The sequence below is a fragment of the Eimeria maxima genome, genomic scaffold (genome assembly GCF_000499605.1).
Source record: "Eimeria maxima Weybridge genomic scaffold, Emw_scaff14, whole genome shotgun sequence".
Taxonomy (NCBI): Eukaryota; Apicomplexa; class Conoidasida; order Eucoccidiorida; family Eimeriidae; genus Eimeria; species Eimeria maxima.
Window position 1 is genome coordinate 99,046 of NW_013564368.1, and position 16,888 is coordinate 115,933.

Below are 16,888 nucleotides of genomic sequence, written 5' to 3' on the forward strand. Positions count from 1 at the left end.
TACAAAACTGTTCAAATCAGGTGGTCGAAATGGAGAAGCCCCATGCCCAGCCACGTTCTACAGCCCTGTAGGACTTGCCCTCTGTCGAAAAACTCGTCGGCAGCCTCTACAAAAGCTTCTGGGCGAGGTGTTAACACAAACTGTGTCCCATCAGGCGACCGAGTGATTTCGACAAAGAACAGGCCTTTCCACAGGAGCTTGCGCTCTAGGGACTTGACTCGCGACTCTTGGTATATGTTTTGGACGTCGGAGAGAGACCTGATATTCACTGTTTCAGGCGTTGAGGATCGAAAAAGCTCCACCAAATCCTCTATCGAACGTGTTGTCATAATTCTGAGAACTTCACATGGGCGGTGAACAAGGGCTTTACATACCAGAACGAAATCCGAACACTAAAGATGACAGGAGACGAGGTAAGTGCATGCAATCAACCTCGCTTCCTGGGATCAAATATCTTACCGTAGAGCATCCCTCATCAGAAGCCGGGTCAAGATGAGCATTCGCTTGACTTTGCCGTACTCGTATGTTTCTTTGTTGAACTCGTATATATTGAACCATCCCTTTCCCACGTGACGCAGGTTGGAGTCGATTATTTCGTGAAGTTTAGAGGCCCATGCCTCTTGCAAAAAGTATGTGACCTAGGTCAGCAAGCAGAGTAGTTCCAAGGCACAAATGAACTTTGCAGCACTTATGAGTATGAAGCGCTTTCCGTTAGTTTCAAAACAGGCGAATCTAGAGGCAATCGGAAGAGACGGCACCACCAACCTGACTTATCGAAGCTCGTTGCATCTGGCGAAATTCATCAAGTTTTACTGCCTGCAAATAAAATGAAAGCAATGAATGCTATAGAACTCGGGCTCAGTTTAACTGCATACTAAAACAAATCAGATATGCACTACGCGACCGATACGTACTCGTGGAAACGATGTATTAAAAATACGCTTTTCCAAAACGTCCACGCATTCTTCGCGGATGCCGACCATCGCCCGTATGACCTCATTTTTTACGTAAAGGGAAGTCGAACAAAAGGAAGCGAATGCTTTGGAAAAGTCGTATGCTGGAACAGTGACCAAGGCATGCCTGCAAGAGGAATTAGTAGCAAGACACTTCTCTATCCAGCTTAAACTACCTTCCGATAAACTCTTAGATACAACGCAAGGGGCTTGAATTGGGGAATTTTCATTCCCGCAAAAATAACAACGGGAAGCGGTGAAGGGATCTTGACTCTATACTTTTTAGTTTACTACCCGTATCTGACTAGATGCCTGCCGCATACAAGTATTCCTCACCATGATGGTGGCCGTGGTTTCGGTGCTGGAGGTAACTGCAAGTCCGTACGTAATCGCTTGTCTTTGTTACGGTCAAGAAATATGTCAAAAGCAATTTTGTTCATCGTCCTAGCAAAGTAGGTATTAACTTCTTTTAGCAAAGAATCTACGGTAGCCGATTTACACTGGCGTGTCCTAGGACAGCTCAAAGCTTTATCCATCACTCTCTTCTGCTGCACCTCATCTGCAGGGAGAAATTGAGAAGCCCTTGGGAATCTTGCAAAAGATGCCTCTGAGCTGGTCAAGTGACGTGGATGCCACAAGATTAGCGAGCGTGAGCGGCTTGCAGCAAGCAAAGGTCTTCATGAAGACGTACCCAATCCAGGGATGTCGCTGGTGGGCATATTGTCTATGTAGTAGTTATACTGGATAAGGCTCTCCGCAGCAGCCCTGTACGACAAACACCCGCATTAAGTAGGTGTGCCTTTGTTCCCAGGTGCCGCTACTAAACATGAGAATAATGCGGATCCTTCAACTAAATCCACTGCCACGTCAACCACATTCACGCAGTGTGTCTATTGGAAGGGATTAAAATGGATGCAAATGGGCCTATACCTTGATTTATGTGCGGCTTGCAGCCTGTCAGCAAACTTGACTGGGTCTTCACTCTGAGGCATGTACAATATTAACCGGGGTTCGCTGCCTATAAGACAAGATGTGCGCAACATCTGTCATGCGTTCGAGTTTTGTGAAAACGGGGTATAGTCGATTACCTTGAATAAAAGTTCAGTTCTCAGCAACTCGGCCTTCTCTTTTCGGTCGCACCATTGGACGTGAAACTTGCAAGAGACCTCATCATAAGCATAAACACGGCAAGCTTCCCATTTGCAGTCTCCTCCGTTGCCTCGACGAAGACCCTGGTACCATGGTCACAGCAAAACCCGCTTTCAAGCTTTTCCCAAGCGGTTATCATGCGAAGGAATAAATTGTACTGAGGGCCGTTGGACGTCTTAACGGACTCGAAAGACTCCGTGTTCTTGAGGAAATGGATTTACAAGGACAACTTTCGGGTACATTAAATTTCTCACCTTTCCAGACAGGGGTAGGAATGAGCCGTCAGGACCTTTGCAGAGAGCCATCCACTCTTGTGGCGAACGATCGTCAAAAGTTGTATCATCAAATGGCTCTAACGGCAGCCTAAGAAACGTCGATAGGAAGCATAGCAAGCATAGTATACCTAACAAAGGGTGCATCTTAGCCCTGACACACAGTTTGATGCGCCTAAATCCATTGGTATGCTACAGCACCACCCAAGCCAATTAACCGGTATGCCGCACACTAACCAGCTCTTCGATTCAAAAGTCTGATCCCTGTAGTTGATTCCACGCTCGATCAGTAACTGTTCTATATCGTATGCCTCATATGCCCGGCGCCGCCTTTCCACCGTGACCCTCCGAGGTGCGCTCGTAGGAGCGTGGAACTTCGCCGCTATTACTTTGGGCTCCACAGGAGCAACATCAAAAGGGGGGGGCTCCACAAGGCCTAAATGCAAACACTCGGGCTTTCTGAGCTAGGCTTTTGCACGCAACAACGTCCTATCGTCGTCATTTTGCGTTTTCAATTCGTTGGGGTGGAAGAGACAGCAGCCTTTTAAATACACATTCTGCTCCTCTAGCAGTAGGTGAGCCGAAGGCCTCTATGCACTCTGTAACTGATATCTCAGAGCTAATCCATGTGCTGTGCTGAAATCAACGGCCCTTATCGCCAGTATTACGCAAACCTCTAAATGCTGTTTCGGTAGACTGAAATGTTCTGGCAGGGATTGGAGGGACGAAAGAGGCCTCTTGCTCCCGCGCTCCTTCTGGTGGACCCCTGGACGCTTGCTGCAAGATGTAAGAGACATATCATGCGTCAAAATTAGCTTGATCCCATCCGTAAAAGACGTTCCAAACATTTTAGAGGGTTGCGGTATGCAGCTTTTAGTGGGTCGCTTTGAGTGGGTCGCTTCTCCAAAAGTACAGAAGTAGGATGAACCGAAATACGGCTGAGCCAACTAATCGGAGGGAAATGCAGCTGCGCAAGTGCCATTGAATAAGGATTTGTACGTGTTCACACAATGCATGAGTAGAGGCTCCAGCTTCTCACTCGTAAGCCGTCCGACCGTTGCGGTCTAAGGACCTCTGAGTAAATGCCACGTTCCATGTACTTGGGAGGTTCTTGCCCTCTGCTAGCGCCATCAGTGCTCAGTCGATGAGCATCACGATGGGAGTAACCTGGAGAGTCGTTCATCTTCCGCGCACTTAAGAGCTTATGGATATTCCCGTCGGTGCTAACGGACTAACCCTCCGTCTTGGGGTTGTATGCACTCAGCCGGTGCCTCTCCACTTCCGTCTGACGTTTGGGCGTCGCTACATCAGAGACGCCTTCTTCAAAATTTTTCGCATGGATGGTGCAGGTTTGGCTGCATTCCGGTAATGCTGGGCCTTCCTGGAGGCACCAAATCCAAGGAAGATAGCTAGACAGTCATGTGAGATGTGTGGCACACCCCGGTAGAGGAGAGTGGGTCCTGATACTCGCTTGCTGATATCCGTGCTGTGCCACTGATCAACAAACGATGGGGTTTGTCGCAGGTTTCTGAATTCGGCCTCAAGATAGGATAAGCAACGGTTTTGGGCTACACTCATCGGAACAAACGTCCCAGTTGCCCAAGCCCACACGGGACTTCACACGGTGTTGGCGAAGATACCGCACGGATCCGTAGCCGTGATATTCGAATTTTTCAGGCCAAAGGGAACCTATTAACAGGAATGCCCTGGGGAATTTCCTGGGAGCAGCAACGGTTCGTTGCCCTGGACAGGTGGTCGCACAGTACGCCACAGCTTGCCATGCAGCTCGCCCCGATGAAACTAGTGGGAAATTGTGGTTCCAGCCTGGCTTCTGGCTCACCTGACAATGTAAATACAGCCCGTTTATTAGTTCGACCTGTTGAGTTACAACAGTGGATAGGTGACCTGGGACGCTACAGTTGCCCGGGAAGTCTCACCTGGATCACTGTGGCAACGGTGTTCTTACAATGCCTGCTGAGAAGAACAACTGGAAACGGATGCCCTGATTTCTGTACTTTAATTTGTAGCTCGTTCCCGCACTCATCAAGTGAGAAACGAAGCCTTGGATAGTTACCGACAGTGGGGCTGACTTGCCGTGTTGACAAACAAACGTTCTCCGTTTGCCTGTGTAGAGTTGCAACCGCGCTTCTCAGATCCCCGAATTCCTTTGAAAATCTGATTTATAATGGATTTTCCTTATGGCATCGTTTTGGTGGGGGGACATTATCTCAAACTGACGGTGAGGACGTCTGCGAGATGCGCTGCACAATACAAGCTGACCGGCAGGTTTTTGCAGCTTGGGCCTAATACCCCCCACACGTAACGAATTTTTTTGCCACGCATTTTTCATACCTAGGCGCATTGAGATAAATACAGATCCCTGCCAGCATGGCTTTTTCCGTTTGCCCGGGTCATGCTTTGGCAGCGAGGACGCTTTTTTGCAAGCAAGGAAACAGCCCGCACGCGGTGAAAGCCACGACCGTGCAATGAACCATATGCAACAAGTTATGGATCCATCAATGGAAAAGTGCTTCTATCCTTCGAACACACATACATGCTTGACACCAGCCGCAGTTAGGAATTCTAGATCTGTCAACACGATTGACCACCAGCAGCTAACGGGAAAGAGTAAGGAGTGAAGAGTACGCCTAAGCACGAACACTGGGGCACCCAAAGCCACCTAATTTGTATCTCCGGAGTCAAATTGCATGCCGCCGTGGACTGGAAGGAGTGACTTGGATCGCTGGCGCATCTACCGTGCGAACCTGACCGCACTCAGCGTGGTCCTACACCTCTAATGTTCCAAGACAGAGGAACCATGTAATCTGCTAGTGTAAGTGTATTGTTCGACATCCCCTGGATTGCTTAGCGCCGTCTGAAGTCTCTGCACTACGAAACGCCTAACATGTTTGCCCGTAAACGGCTGCCGGCAGAGTGCTGTGGGGAAAGATATACTAGGCTACAAGCATGCGACATGCAGAGCAGGCATTTTTACTTAAACATAGATAAGTTACGTACTGCAATCTGGACACCGGTCTCCCACATATCCCTAAAAACTGAGCTGAACTACCGAGGGCGCTTCCTACAACGCCAGACCATACGTTGGCTACCTGTCGAGGAACCAGAAGCTTCTCCTTGTTAGGAAAGAACCGAATACCTAGACAGAAGGTGCAATGAATGACTGCTCTGCAATAACTAGACACTGCTAGGTTTCTCAGTGACCTCCGGCTCCGGCAACCTTAAAATTTCGGGAATTATGCACCCCAGTAAAAATATATTTAGCACTGCGAATCCCTGGGGAACACAAAACCCCAGGGCATTGCTTATACGTTCTAGAAATGAGTTTAAGACTCAGTGGAGTCCGGCAGCAAAGGCAGCTAGGGTCGACCGATACTGCAAGGTGCTGCTGATACTGTCCGCATCAAGCAGTCACTCTTCCCCTTGGCTTCCTGCTCCCCTCCGCCTTCTCACACATGATGGGCACCTGCCTCACCGTCTCAACCACTCGAGGATGCGCCTGATCCTTTGAGAAACCCCGTCTAAAATTATTGGCCTGGCCTTTCTTGGTTGTCGCCAGAAGTTTCGAAGTCTTCAGGTGCAACTTCTGGCAGCCTAAGGGGCCCACTACCAGGAGTGTGAGCCGTCAAAATTTTGAAGGCGTTGGTGTCTTCCCACTGGGTGGTAACAGTAGCCATCAATGTCTTAAAAGCTTCATCTGCAATATAAAAGAATAACGCTCATGCACACTAAGGCCTTGAAGCTTGGGTGCGGCAATCTCTAAAGGGCCAACGAGATCTCTTTCAGTGACGTACCAAAAATGTCAGCACCTGGACCTGTAGCGAAACCGTAAGTTGCAGAGGCAAGCTCCTCCCCAAGCCTATGACTATTTACACGCCGTAAAATGTTGTCTCCTTCCAGATGCATAAGGTACCAAGAACGGAATGTCATTTCTCTTGAAGCACTAAAACAATCCTTGAATCGCTGGCTAATCCGAAGAGCAGCAAATAGGCCTGCTAACGGGTGGGGAGGGCGAGAGCGACGAGGCAGGCTTTCGCCTCGCTCAAGAATGTGGTGCACGAAGTTGTCCACATGCTGAGCGCTGGCTCCCACAGAGTTTACTATTCCACCGTAGAGAGAGCGAGCTGCAGTTTGTGAGCCTTGTATTCCAGCCGGTTTGTAAGCCACTTTTGCTCCAGCATTGACTGAGGCCACAACAGGAGACCACAACGCGAAAAGAGGCGTGCAAGTTTCTCCCGCTTCACTTTCGCTGTTGGCTTACGGATATCTATCTCTTTTGAGCTTAAGTGACTACAGGGATCTGCACTCCTTCTGTCTTTGCGTACTCATGCTTAGACACGCCTTCATTGCTCCGCCTGAACCACACACCACACAACACAATCGGATCTGGGCATCGGGACATTCTGTTCTTAGCAAAATCATTACTCCCACTGCAAGCTGGAAAGTGATTAGTAAGGAACTTTCACCATGTGACAAACATACGGGAGAAGAGGTTATTTAATTCCTTTTTCCTTCTGTTGTATAGCGACGTATCCTCATATCCGTTTTCATCAATAGTAGTAATAGTGTAATCGCCAGCGTTTTTGAGCCTTTCAATGAGCATGACGTGAGCAAGGCGGCCGTTCGGGTGCTCAAACCCAGCTTCTACCTGCTGCTGCTGCCATGCAGTAACAAAGATGCCCACTGAGGCGCAGAGGGCTGCAGCATGTGTGTTCAGAGTCTTCGCATTTCGACTAATGTGTTCAGAAATGACAGCAGGGAATAGAAGCGTCATTCGGAAGACGACATCTTCCGTCGTTTTTAGCGCATCGATGTAGCATCGGTCAAGCACAGTTGACCGCACGCAGTTGCATTTGCCTGAGCAAAACACTTTTTTGGGTATATCGTGATCAGGAAGTGTGTGCGAAACAGAAGATTCGGTTCTACTACGACCAGATTTATATACGAACAACCGTCTCTCTACATCGATGCACATTCTAAGAGTCGTCATTGCTACTTTGCTGGCACACGATAATCAGTGTAATGCATCTTACTTGAGGATGGGAGGAAGAAGGGCACCTTGCTGTGTGGACCTGAAACAAATGTAGCAGCGTAAACAAGCAGAATACGGGTAATTTGCTCCTGCTGGGTAAAATGTGCATCTTCTGAAGGCTTTTGAGAGTCACCGAAGGGTCAAATGCGATGCAGCTCCATTTGCTTGATTACTTACCGTGCGCCTTGTCAATCACTGCTTTTACGTGGTCCCAAGTAACAGTTTCAGAAAACGGCTCTCCGATGCCAACCAGCCACTTCCTTAAAGGCTCTTGGACTGCTCTTACTTCTGACTCGAGGGACATCAACAACTCCCCACAAAGGACGTGAATATGTAGCTTGCAGAATCCAGTGAAATACTGTGCACTGCTTATATTGGATTTGAGCACTTCTGCAGTTGTACTAGCTTACCACGCAAGGCCGAAACAAAGGCTTCTGCTTCCTCCGAGCTGGTCGGCAGCCGGCTGGAAGGCCAACCGAGCCTTTGGCAGACCTGGCCATAAATATCAGGGTTGGTGTATCTGATCCGTTTCGTAAAGGGCACCACTCCCTCAGCCACGTGTCTCTCCGGCACTATGTATACCACAACACTCAGCAAGTTATGAAGCATGTTTAACTCTTGAAGCAGATCATGTCAGCTGCACTGGAAATAACTGGAAGAGATCTCAGGTAGCTTACTGGTCTGAGTCACCCCCGTAGAAACAGCATTCCAGTGCTGGTCAAACAAATTCAGGATGGCACCAGGAACCAGAACTACACCTGAATTAACAAATAGCGGTGCTTCGAGCAGCCCAAAGTTTTAGGTTTGTCATCATATGCGAATCCGACTAGTCTAACCAAACACAATTTTTCAGAGAACTCACTCATTGCTGCGTCAACAAAATTTCGGGCCTCCAAAGGGGTCTCCGGCAATTTGTTTTGTGGCCACGACAGCGCTACTATTATGGTTGAATACTTTTGTGGGTGTTGCTGTTGCAGCCGTCGCGCATAGTCCCGCACCTCACGTACAATTGCGGCCTCAGCTTCTGACAACGAGAAACAGCAGCAAAACAACATGGAAAAATTGCTACACAGAAGCGCTGGCGTTGCTGAACCGCAATCAAATGTAGATAGCACACCCACTGGAAATACGTAAGCTAAAATTACCTTTGGAGCTACCGCTTCCGGCCGCAGAACTCTGACTGCTTGTCCGCGAGCCCTTCAAGATATCTTCAAGCACTTTCAAAGCCCATTTAAAGCTGTACCAAAGGCCGGCGTAGAATGTTGAGCCTAAGGAAGGCTTATGGCCCTTGGCAGCGACAGCCGCATCAATTCCAGAATTCACAGAAACAGCTTGGTCGCTAGCCTCGTCGCGGAACAGATAATCTACAATTGGGCGATTGCCATTGTTCTTCGATACGCCTACAACTGCAACACATGTAAAACGGGGCATCTTTTCCACCCATTAATGCTGCTCCTTCAAAGTAACAGTAGATAGGTTGTACTCGACAAGGAAAGCTAGAATGCACAATCGTGAGTATCAAAGCACAGCAGTAGACAACCGTAGTCAACATGCATGAAGATTATATACTGACTCACGGGCAGTCAGGAGCTGGCTCAGATTTGGGGCAGCCGAGAGAACAGAGGGCTTATCTCTCAAATCTGCCGTCTCAAACTCTTCTGCTTTGTTTCCCAAGAGAACTGCAGCATAGGCAAACAGCTGGATATTCATGTTTGCTTTGCAAACAGTTGGGATATTTTTGCATTCAATTGCTGATCTACTGGGGGTTGAGCACATTTGCTCGAAACAGCCAACTTAACAGCAAACACCTGTACCTGGAAATAGCAGGGAGCGGAGGTATTCGTAGATGCTGCTTCGACCATCTGCTCTAAATTCGGGGAGGCGTTGGAGTGCAAGCATCTCTCCATCCCCCTCAATGCATGATGTGACGGCGTCCTCCACTCGAACTAGGAAGAGAATTTGAAACGAGTACGCAGCGCAAGAGGGAGGAGGAAGGATTTTGCCCACCCGTGACAATACATCAATATCCTAAATACCAGCAGCTCTGCAGCTTGCAACACTGACGAATCATAACCAGCTAGCAAGCTCTAAACTGTGATTCACCATTGCAGCCCTCGATAACAGCATCTCTGAACTCCGCGGTGTCCATTAAGGAGGCAAAGTCTTCAACTGGCGTTGTCTGTACGATATTCTTCAGGTAAGAGTCCAGTCCAGCGCACTGTGAAGGGTTGGTTCTTCCTTGTAGCACCATGCCGGTGACGTGCGCGTTCAGGCAAGTGGTAGCGTACGCCTTCAGCTGAGGAAGATGTTTTCGGCTAGCGGAGCCCCTGGTCACTGCAGATGGCGAGCGCGCAACAACACCTTCAACTCAAGTTACAAGAAGAAAGTGAGGCACCGTTGCTGTGTTTACGAATGTTGTACAGGGCAGGGATAATGCTGCAGCTCACACATTTGGGTGTTAAAATCCATTTCAACGCCTAAAAGAGCAGAACCCATGGACGTTTCCGCTGAGAGAGCAGACACACACAAGGTCGAAAAGAAGGGAAGCGCAAATTCTCCCGATTTCACTCTACCTTAACAGGTAGCCATTGACTACTTGGCAAGAGACGTGGTTGGCTGCGATTAATCAAATGATCGTTAAACATTCCTCACCGAAAGCGAGAAAATCTTGTCCCCTGAACTCGGCCCAGGAAAGTGAGTCAGGCATCGTTTTGCTGTTAATTCCCAGCCCTGAAAAAGTGAGAGTGCAGTTTTCGTGACAATATCAATGATGTTCGCCATTCTAATTGTCACTCTTTCAGCTCGACCTTATGGCAAAAATGAAGGAAATAACATTGTCCCATGCACAGCACCGTCTATTCGTTTGTGGAACCTCTAGAGGTCATGCCACTTTTCTTGGAGGCGAGACATTCGTCTTTTCGATTTCTTTCGCAGCTCCTAGCTCACCTTGAATTTTTACGTGCACAAAGTCCCTGAACATCACTGCTCTGCAGAAACTGCACTCCGTTTTGCCCTCTGGGCAGCTGCTGCAGTGGCCGCTTTCCAGGATCTTGTAAAGTGTGTGAAGAGCTGTCCCGTAGAAAGTTGTACGGTTAGCCAAGTCCCTGGGGAGGGCTGTGGTGTCTTCCACAATCAACGACAGGGCAATGTGCAACTGTTGAATTAATCCTTGACTTGTGGGAGATTCCAACATGTTGATTGGAACTCGGAGCACCACAGACAGCTGGCCACTCGCTGCAGCATCGCAATGACACGCCGCGCTAGTAGGTTTCTTGTTACTCTGTAAACTCATTTTGGTGGAATTTTAGGGTTTTGACTCTTTCTGTAGGTAAACTCACAATCGGCATATGCCAATTCCACGACGACGTTTTTCGGTTTTCCTCCTGTAACCATCCTCACACTCAGGCTCTAGTTGGTTTGCGATCTCCAACGGAAGTGCACACTTGAATGAGTTGAACTCTACCAAAACCAGGAGGTGAAATAATGATACATTAGATGTGCACTGCTTCGCCTAAATGGAGTCACCGCACGGAATGCGTTACTAAAGGAAGAGAATGGCGACAATACCTGTGGGCCTGTGGCGACTCAACATGCTTGTAGCTAGTTCCTTTGCTGCGCCATTGACCTTTGCTGCATCCACAAACTCCACAGACATCCAGAAAAGCATTAATGTTCAAGTGTTGAGGGCTACATTATCCACACGATGCTTACTTGTACAGAAAGCGGAGGAAAAAGCAACTGTAGTGTCGGTCTGAGTTTCTGCGAGCCTCACCTATTTTTTTGTTTATTTCTAACAGAGCCTGATCAAAAGCCTGTCCTTCAGCTGGAAACGGCACAGCACAATTAGCAGAATGTTCGTGGATGACAAGAAATACACACGGTGCAAGGGTCTACAGTGCGTAGCGCAAATATCTGCGTAGCGCAGACATTCAACCATCCTGACATACCACTGGAAGAAAAGTAATCACGTAGCCTGTGAAGCATGGCGAGCATCTCTTCTGTTTCTCGTCCTGAGAACAAATATGGCATGGGAAATACAGCACGTTCTTTCAGTTAACTTAAGAGAAACACGCACACGTCAGGCCTTTGGTGCTACTGTGCGGCTACGTACTGCAAAATGTGTAATCTAGGAGTTTCGACCTACCTATGCCAGGAATTCCATGCTGAGCTGTGTTGTATTGTATGATGTCGCCTGAGCAACGAATTCATTCACCTGAAAACCATACCCATATGCCCTTTCCCTACCGGCGTTCGCAAACCTATTGGAATAGCCGAGGCTGCGCTCGACACTTACGCTGCAAGACCAACGCTTCCGGGACAGAGCCTGAACAAGAGAGAAAACCGGATAGCCCAGCAGAATTAAGATGGCCCCGTAGATATGCACCGTTTATCAACAGCATGAGTTAAACATTGCTTTCGAGTGAGAACTTCTGGAGGAGAAAAGACTGCCTTCCCTGTGCTTAGTAGTCTGTGCAGCCCGTGGCAGTGCAGAGCAGCTACCACCAGTCTTACTCAGCAAAAGAGAAGAACCTCGGTGCATTTGGTTAACTCTATATTCTAATATTTTCTCTCCATTCAATGCATCTGGCGTGAAGAATGCTAAATTCGGGCCACCGACAAAGCTCCCATCCTGAAGATAGCCAATGGAAACCATCTTTGCATCGGGTTGCTGATATAGTATAGCAGCGGATCCTCCATTTGGAGGTTCGGCAGTGGAGATCACGGCCGGGCCGAGTTCGGTGTCGTCAGCCATGGCATCTGAGCAAGAGCAGGATACGCAAACAGATGTAGTAGTTTTCGTAGATGCGGATACACTTCCCTAACCCGCCTATTCCAGGTGGCTGTAGACAACAGTGCATTCGATGGAAAGATATTGGAACACAAATACTCATGACGCCGCTTGTCCCCTTTCATAAGGCTCTAGTATCAATGGGGCAAATGGCAGCGTGGGACTGGGAGGCACCCCAGCCTCTTCTTCCAGTGGTTTCCCTCACGGAGCTCTGTAACTTGAAGATCCGAAGTTGTGGTGAAAGTTGGTTGGTAGGAATACAATTTGAATATAGCTTCGGATTTATCATCTACAGGACGCCCAAGAAGAGTACCAGCTGGGAGCTCCATCCACAAGTTGCTACCATGAATTTTCGTAAGCAGCGCCTCCCTCTCAACGCTTTTGAGAGGGGCAAGCGCTAGCTTGTGGCATGCAAGAGGCGCCTCATGCTGCACTTCGGTTTGAAGAATGTGGTTGGGCTGGTATATCAGTCGGAAGTTTCTCGTGGAACAAGGGACTCCCAATTCGCTCTCAGGGAAGGTCTGGAGCTTAACTGAAGACAGCAATAGGCATACACTAGACTATTACGAAAATTTGAAACTCTGTACGCTAGGGTTTGACAAAGAGCTCCATACAAATGGCGTTTGAGCTGACCAGGAACAAAAGCCTTCTTGCCGGCAACGGAGGTATACGATACGAGCTTTTCTCCCCTAAACTTCCCGTGTACAGAGTCAAAACGTTTTACGGAGAAGATGTGGTCCTCGGCTTCGCTTAACATGTCACACGTCGCAGGCCGTCCTGTCAACTTTTGCTCCACTGGCCACCACAGATCGCAAAGAGAAAGCATCGAACAATTATAAGCTGGCAGGTGAGCCAACCATGGCACCTTCTCGACTAATTTGAGCAGGTACGTCAAGAGCAGCAATAAGTCACATCTGTATCAAGGATTTTTTTGCCAGCGATGCAGGGGCAGGCAAATACAAATCGCCGCTTCAGGTCTGTTCTGCTTCCTTATGTTGGGTGTGCTTAAAATCTGAAAGCCAACGACGAAGAAGGAACAGCTATTTGCATATGTAGCTCTGCAGGTTCTGCTTACGCTGCTGAGAATGCGGGAGGTGCGAGTCCGTCGTCTGCATATAAGGCTCAAAATGGAGGAGTCTCCCTGAACCCTTCTCGCAAAAAATTCTTGGGGCCCTTCGTGTGCCGGTTATTGCCACCGCTTGCTTTCCCGTAACGAGGGGGGGAGTGACATCGCAAACTTGCATCTCCCCTTCAGTCTCTTCTACAATGGAAGAAGACGAAGAATCAAACTGTCTCGGAAAAAACACGGTCCCTAACGATGTGCACTCTGCCGCAGGAGAAGAAACAAAGCAGCCCGACATCCTGGAAACCCTAGCTGTTACAGATTGGAATACCCCCATAAGCCAGTCTTGACGGGTGACCCCTTTTATGTGCAAGCGCTGCTTGGTCGGTTATAGCCTTTATCTTGCGCTGGCATAAAATGTCGATATTTACTTGATTTCTTAGTGTTGCTGTAAAATGTGAAAGTTTTGTAAAACTGACAAATCACAAGTACACCTACTTAAGACTGTCGTGTCGACTTCCCCCTTGAACTGCCCATGCACATAGGATGAAGCCAGTGGCTTCGTTTCGCCGTGTCCTGCATAGTGGTACATCCACATACAAATACATCTTTGAGGCCCACATATGAACCGGGTCAGCAGATCTGTGCCTTTGGGAGAGGTTTGGCCTGACCCTAGACAGCAGGCGCACGCAGGAAGTCCCTCTTAGAAGGGCAATGCGATCTCTGCGTTTTTGCCTGCATTTCAGACTCCTAACTTTGGAATAAAGGCAGAGAGATCTGCCGCTTTTTGTGTACACAGCACCCATTCCGTGTAAGTGCCTCTACCCACTTTTGAGGATACTGCCCCCACTAGGGAAGTGCAGATAGACGAGCTCCATGCCTTCGCCAGCGGTTATGACAGCTCCATGTGGGAGATATTCCACACTGGTCTCGCTTGGCCGTGTGAAGCATCGGCGAAGGGCACGAAAGTCGCAAAAGACAGGATATCCGGACTCCGCAAGCACTGAGGAGCATCACAATAGACTAGCAAACATGTGAAATTCCGAATGCTGCACGCTTGTCTCTTGGGCCATAAAATCAAGACCCACCACTCTCGAGATGCTCTTCCTTCGAGAAGTCCACTACGTACAGCCGGAGGCGGTCTGGCCCATCTGAGTCGCCAACTTTAAGCACGGCTGTGCCCTCTGGAACCTTTCCTACGACCCCAGCATCCTCGAAAAATAGACCCTCGCCCCTCCTCGCCACTCTGATGTCCTCTGGTAAAATTAATTCGGACGGTAGCACTTGGCGAACAGCTAACAATGCTGTACAACCACAGAAAATACAGCGCAAGGCAGACAAATCGGATCACTGTATGTCGAAAAAAGGAAGGACAGTCAGATTCAGGTGATAGGTCGGCTAGGAATTGTAGGGGATCAAATTGTGCACATTCAGATGCGGTTACCTTCATGTGTGCATCTGCTTTTGCTTGAGGGTGTGAATGTAGATGCCACTGCCTTGAAAAGCACTTACTCTATGGGTGGAGCCAGTTCTTACGACTCTGTAATGTGGTGTGTGCTTACTAGCAGGGTTTGCAGCGATGGAGAGGGGGAGAAATGCTGCAACGAGAAGGCCCAGGGTGCCTAAAAGGCTGAGGGCCCGAGACGGCTCCAGTTTCATCATGAGCAAGCTTCTGTCGCTGTTGACTACTCCAAAACAAGGCCAGTGCAATTGAGCGAACGCAGAAACCGTTTCCTAGCAGGCACTCTAGCCCGAAGGCCGGCAACCCCCTCTTCCATAGGGTGCTGAAACTCTTGCAGTAGTGCAAGGGGAGCTAAAGAGCAACTCAAGGGGAACGGTTAGTTCAGATAGGCCGTAGGAACCGCTTCTTCAACGGTTTGGACTCCGACTCGCAGGTGTGTTACGCACCTCCTGTAAACCCCTTCAGAGAACAGCGCTGGACAAGGCCAATGAGCTTGTATTATAAAGGGCGTTTTAGGTTTCGAAGATATCGGGCAAGCCGGCTTCTGTGGGGAGTAGAAACAAAGGAGCCAGTAATACGCGACCACCACCAGGGGCCGGCGGTCACCGAGGCTTGGTCCGAAGGTTTCGGTCTTTTTGCGTGTGGCCCCCTCTTCGCTTCGCATAAAAACAATTCATTAAAAACAAATAATAACCAAATTCGGAAAAGGAAACAAGCACAGATGTTGGCTGCAACAAATGAGGCATAAAGGGACCGACCCTCGACTCTCGTCCGTCGGCTGCGCCCGGTAAAGTCCCAAACATTGACTGAAGACCACACAGAATTACTCGTACTTAATTTACCATGAATAGAGTTAAAACAGCTGCTTTATATGATTTTAAACACATTTTCAGTAAGGGGGTCACCACGAAGGGGAAGCTGGTGCTACATCCCTCCCTTCGCGCTCTCGTCCTTGCTCCTTTCGTAACCAGGATCACGAACGCAACGCACATCTAACGAAACATTTAATCTCAAGCAGTCGTTCTTTCACCTTTGCTAAGTAGCTTCTCGGAGGAAAATTCCAGAAAGAGAGGGACAGAGGAGCGTTGGGCCACGAGCCCTGGGAGCTCTTCTAAGCTCCTCCGCTATACGAAAGCTCCGAGCAATTAAGCAATTCGCTCAGCCATCTAGCGGCTAGCCATCGTGTGCGAGGCAGGGCGGACAGGTCTCGTGTCCTCTGCCCTCCATGGAGGCAGCTTCACTTCAAGTGTTGTGTCCCACCCACCGACCCCACCGAACTGGGGCAGCGGTCATGGGGTGGCGCAGGCGCAAACAGACGCGGCTGACGAGCCATGTAGCTATACAAACGCGTTAAGTCCAGTATGAAGGGTTGTATTTTGTCTTCGTAGATAGTTTGAGACAAAATCAAAGTGAGCCAGTTTCAGCTAGGTTTCTTAGGATTTTGATGTGCTCCCCCCGAAAGGCCGTGCAGTCAGAGCTGGGCACCCGACTTCTAATGAAATGCAAACGGGTTTACTTCGAGTTAATCTCTTCAAAACTTGCCGCGCTCCAAAGCGGAGGCCGAGAATTGAACTGATAGACTAGGACCGGATGCTGCACTTGCAGCATCGAAACGCCTGTGCGCGAGCAGGTGCATTTATGTCATCGTCGCCTCCCGCAGATCCAAGCTCACCTGCGTACCCCTTCCCAATTCAGAGACATAAATGGCTGGAAACCCGAAAAAAGACAAGAGGGAGATATGAAAAGACCCTCAGGCGCAGAAAGCCCGCGCAGGAGTGCAGCGAGTCTAAGGAATAAACGTAAAACGTCCTTTTGCATGTTTACGACGTCGTTACCTTGGTAAAAAAACGTGCATTGTCCAGAAAAAGAAAAGCTGAAAGGCGCTGGTTGTGCAAGTGCAGAACCCGCGGGTATTGTTTTCCCCCGCGCGGCTCATTATCCCTTAAGGATGTAATTAGCGAGACTGTCTCCTTCTTCTCCCCTCCAGGAGACACCCTTACAGGCTGCAGTTTAGTTAGGGCGGATCGTCAATCTGTTGCATGCATGCATGCATAGATCTCCTTCTACACCTTGTGGTGTATAGGCACCTTTTTTTAATTCAATTTCCTCCCTCTCTCCACTCTCCCCACCACCATATATATATATATATA

General features: G+C 48.9%; 2 protein-coding genes across 2 annotated transcripts; both read right to left on the minus strand.

Annotated features, from left to right (window-relative positions):
* Positions 1-11: 11 nt before the first annotated feature.
* EMWEY_00002850 (hypothetical protein) lies at positions 12-3,222 on the minus strand (the record flags this gene model as incomplete). The annotated part of the gene is made up of 10 exons (XM_013479832.1): positions 12-333; positions 460-638; positions 766-816; positions 915-1,080; positions 1,290-1,512; positions 1,645-1,718; positions 2,094-2,185; positions 2,357-2,465; positions 2,612-2,810; positions 2,973-3,222. 10 exons carry the CDS (start codon positions 3,220-3,222, stop codon positions 12-14), a joined length of 1,665 nt encoding a protein of 554 aa, XP_013335286.1.
* A 2,697-nt stretch (positions 3,223-5,919) lies between these two features.
* EMWEY_00002860 (hypothetical protein) lies at positions 5,920-14,935 on the minus strand (the record flags this gene model as incomplete). Its single annotated transcript, XM_013479833.1, has 27 exons — positions 5,920-6,089; positions 6,187-6,576; positions 6,718-6,747; positions 6,875-7,249; positions 7,426-7,464; positions 7,602-7,712; positions 7,835-7,996; positions 8,102-8,182; positions 8,287-8,448; positions 8,570-8,830; positions 9,002-9,103; positions 9,528-9,785; positions 9,872-9,931; positions 10,077-10,154; positions 10,371-10,658; positions 11,197-11,247; positions 11,372-11,434; positions 11,569-11,616; positions 11,719-11,748; positions 11,937-12,182; positions 12,419-12,745; positions 12,847-13,008; positions 13,289-13,540; positions 13,775-13,852; positions 14,106-14,279; positions 14,365-14,580; positions 14,839-14,935. The coding sequence occupies 27 exons, from the start codon at positions 14,933-14,935 to the stop codon at positions 5,920-5,922; spliced, it is 4,311 nt and encodes a 1,436-aa protein (XP_013335287.1).
* Between the last annotated feature and the right edge of the window lie 1,953 nt (positions 14,936-16,888).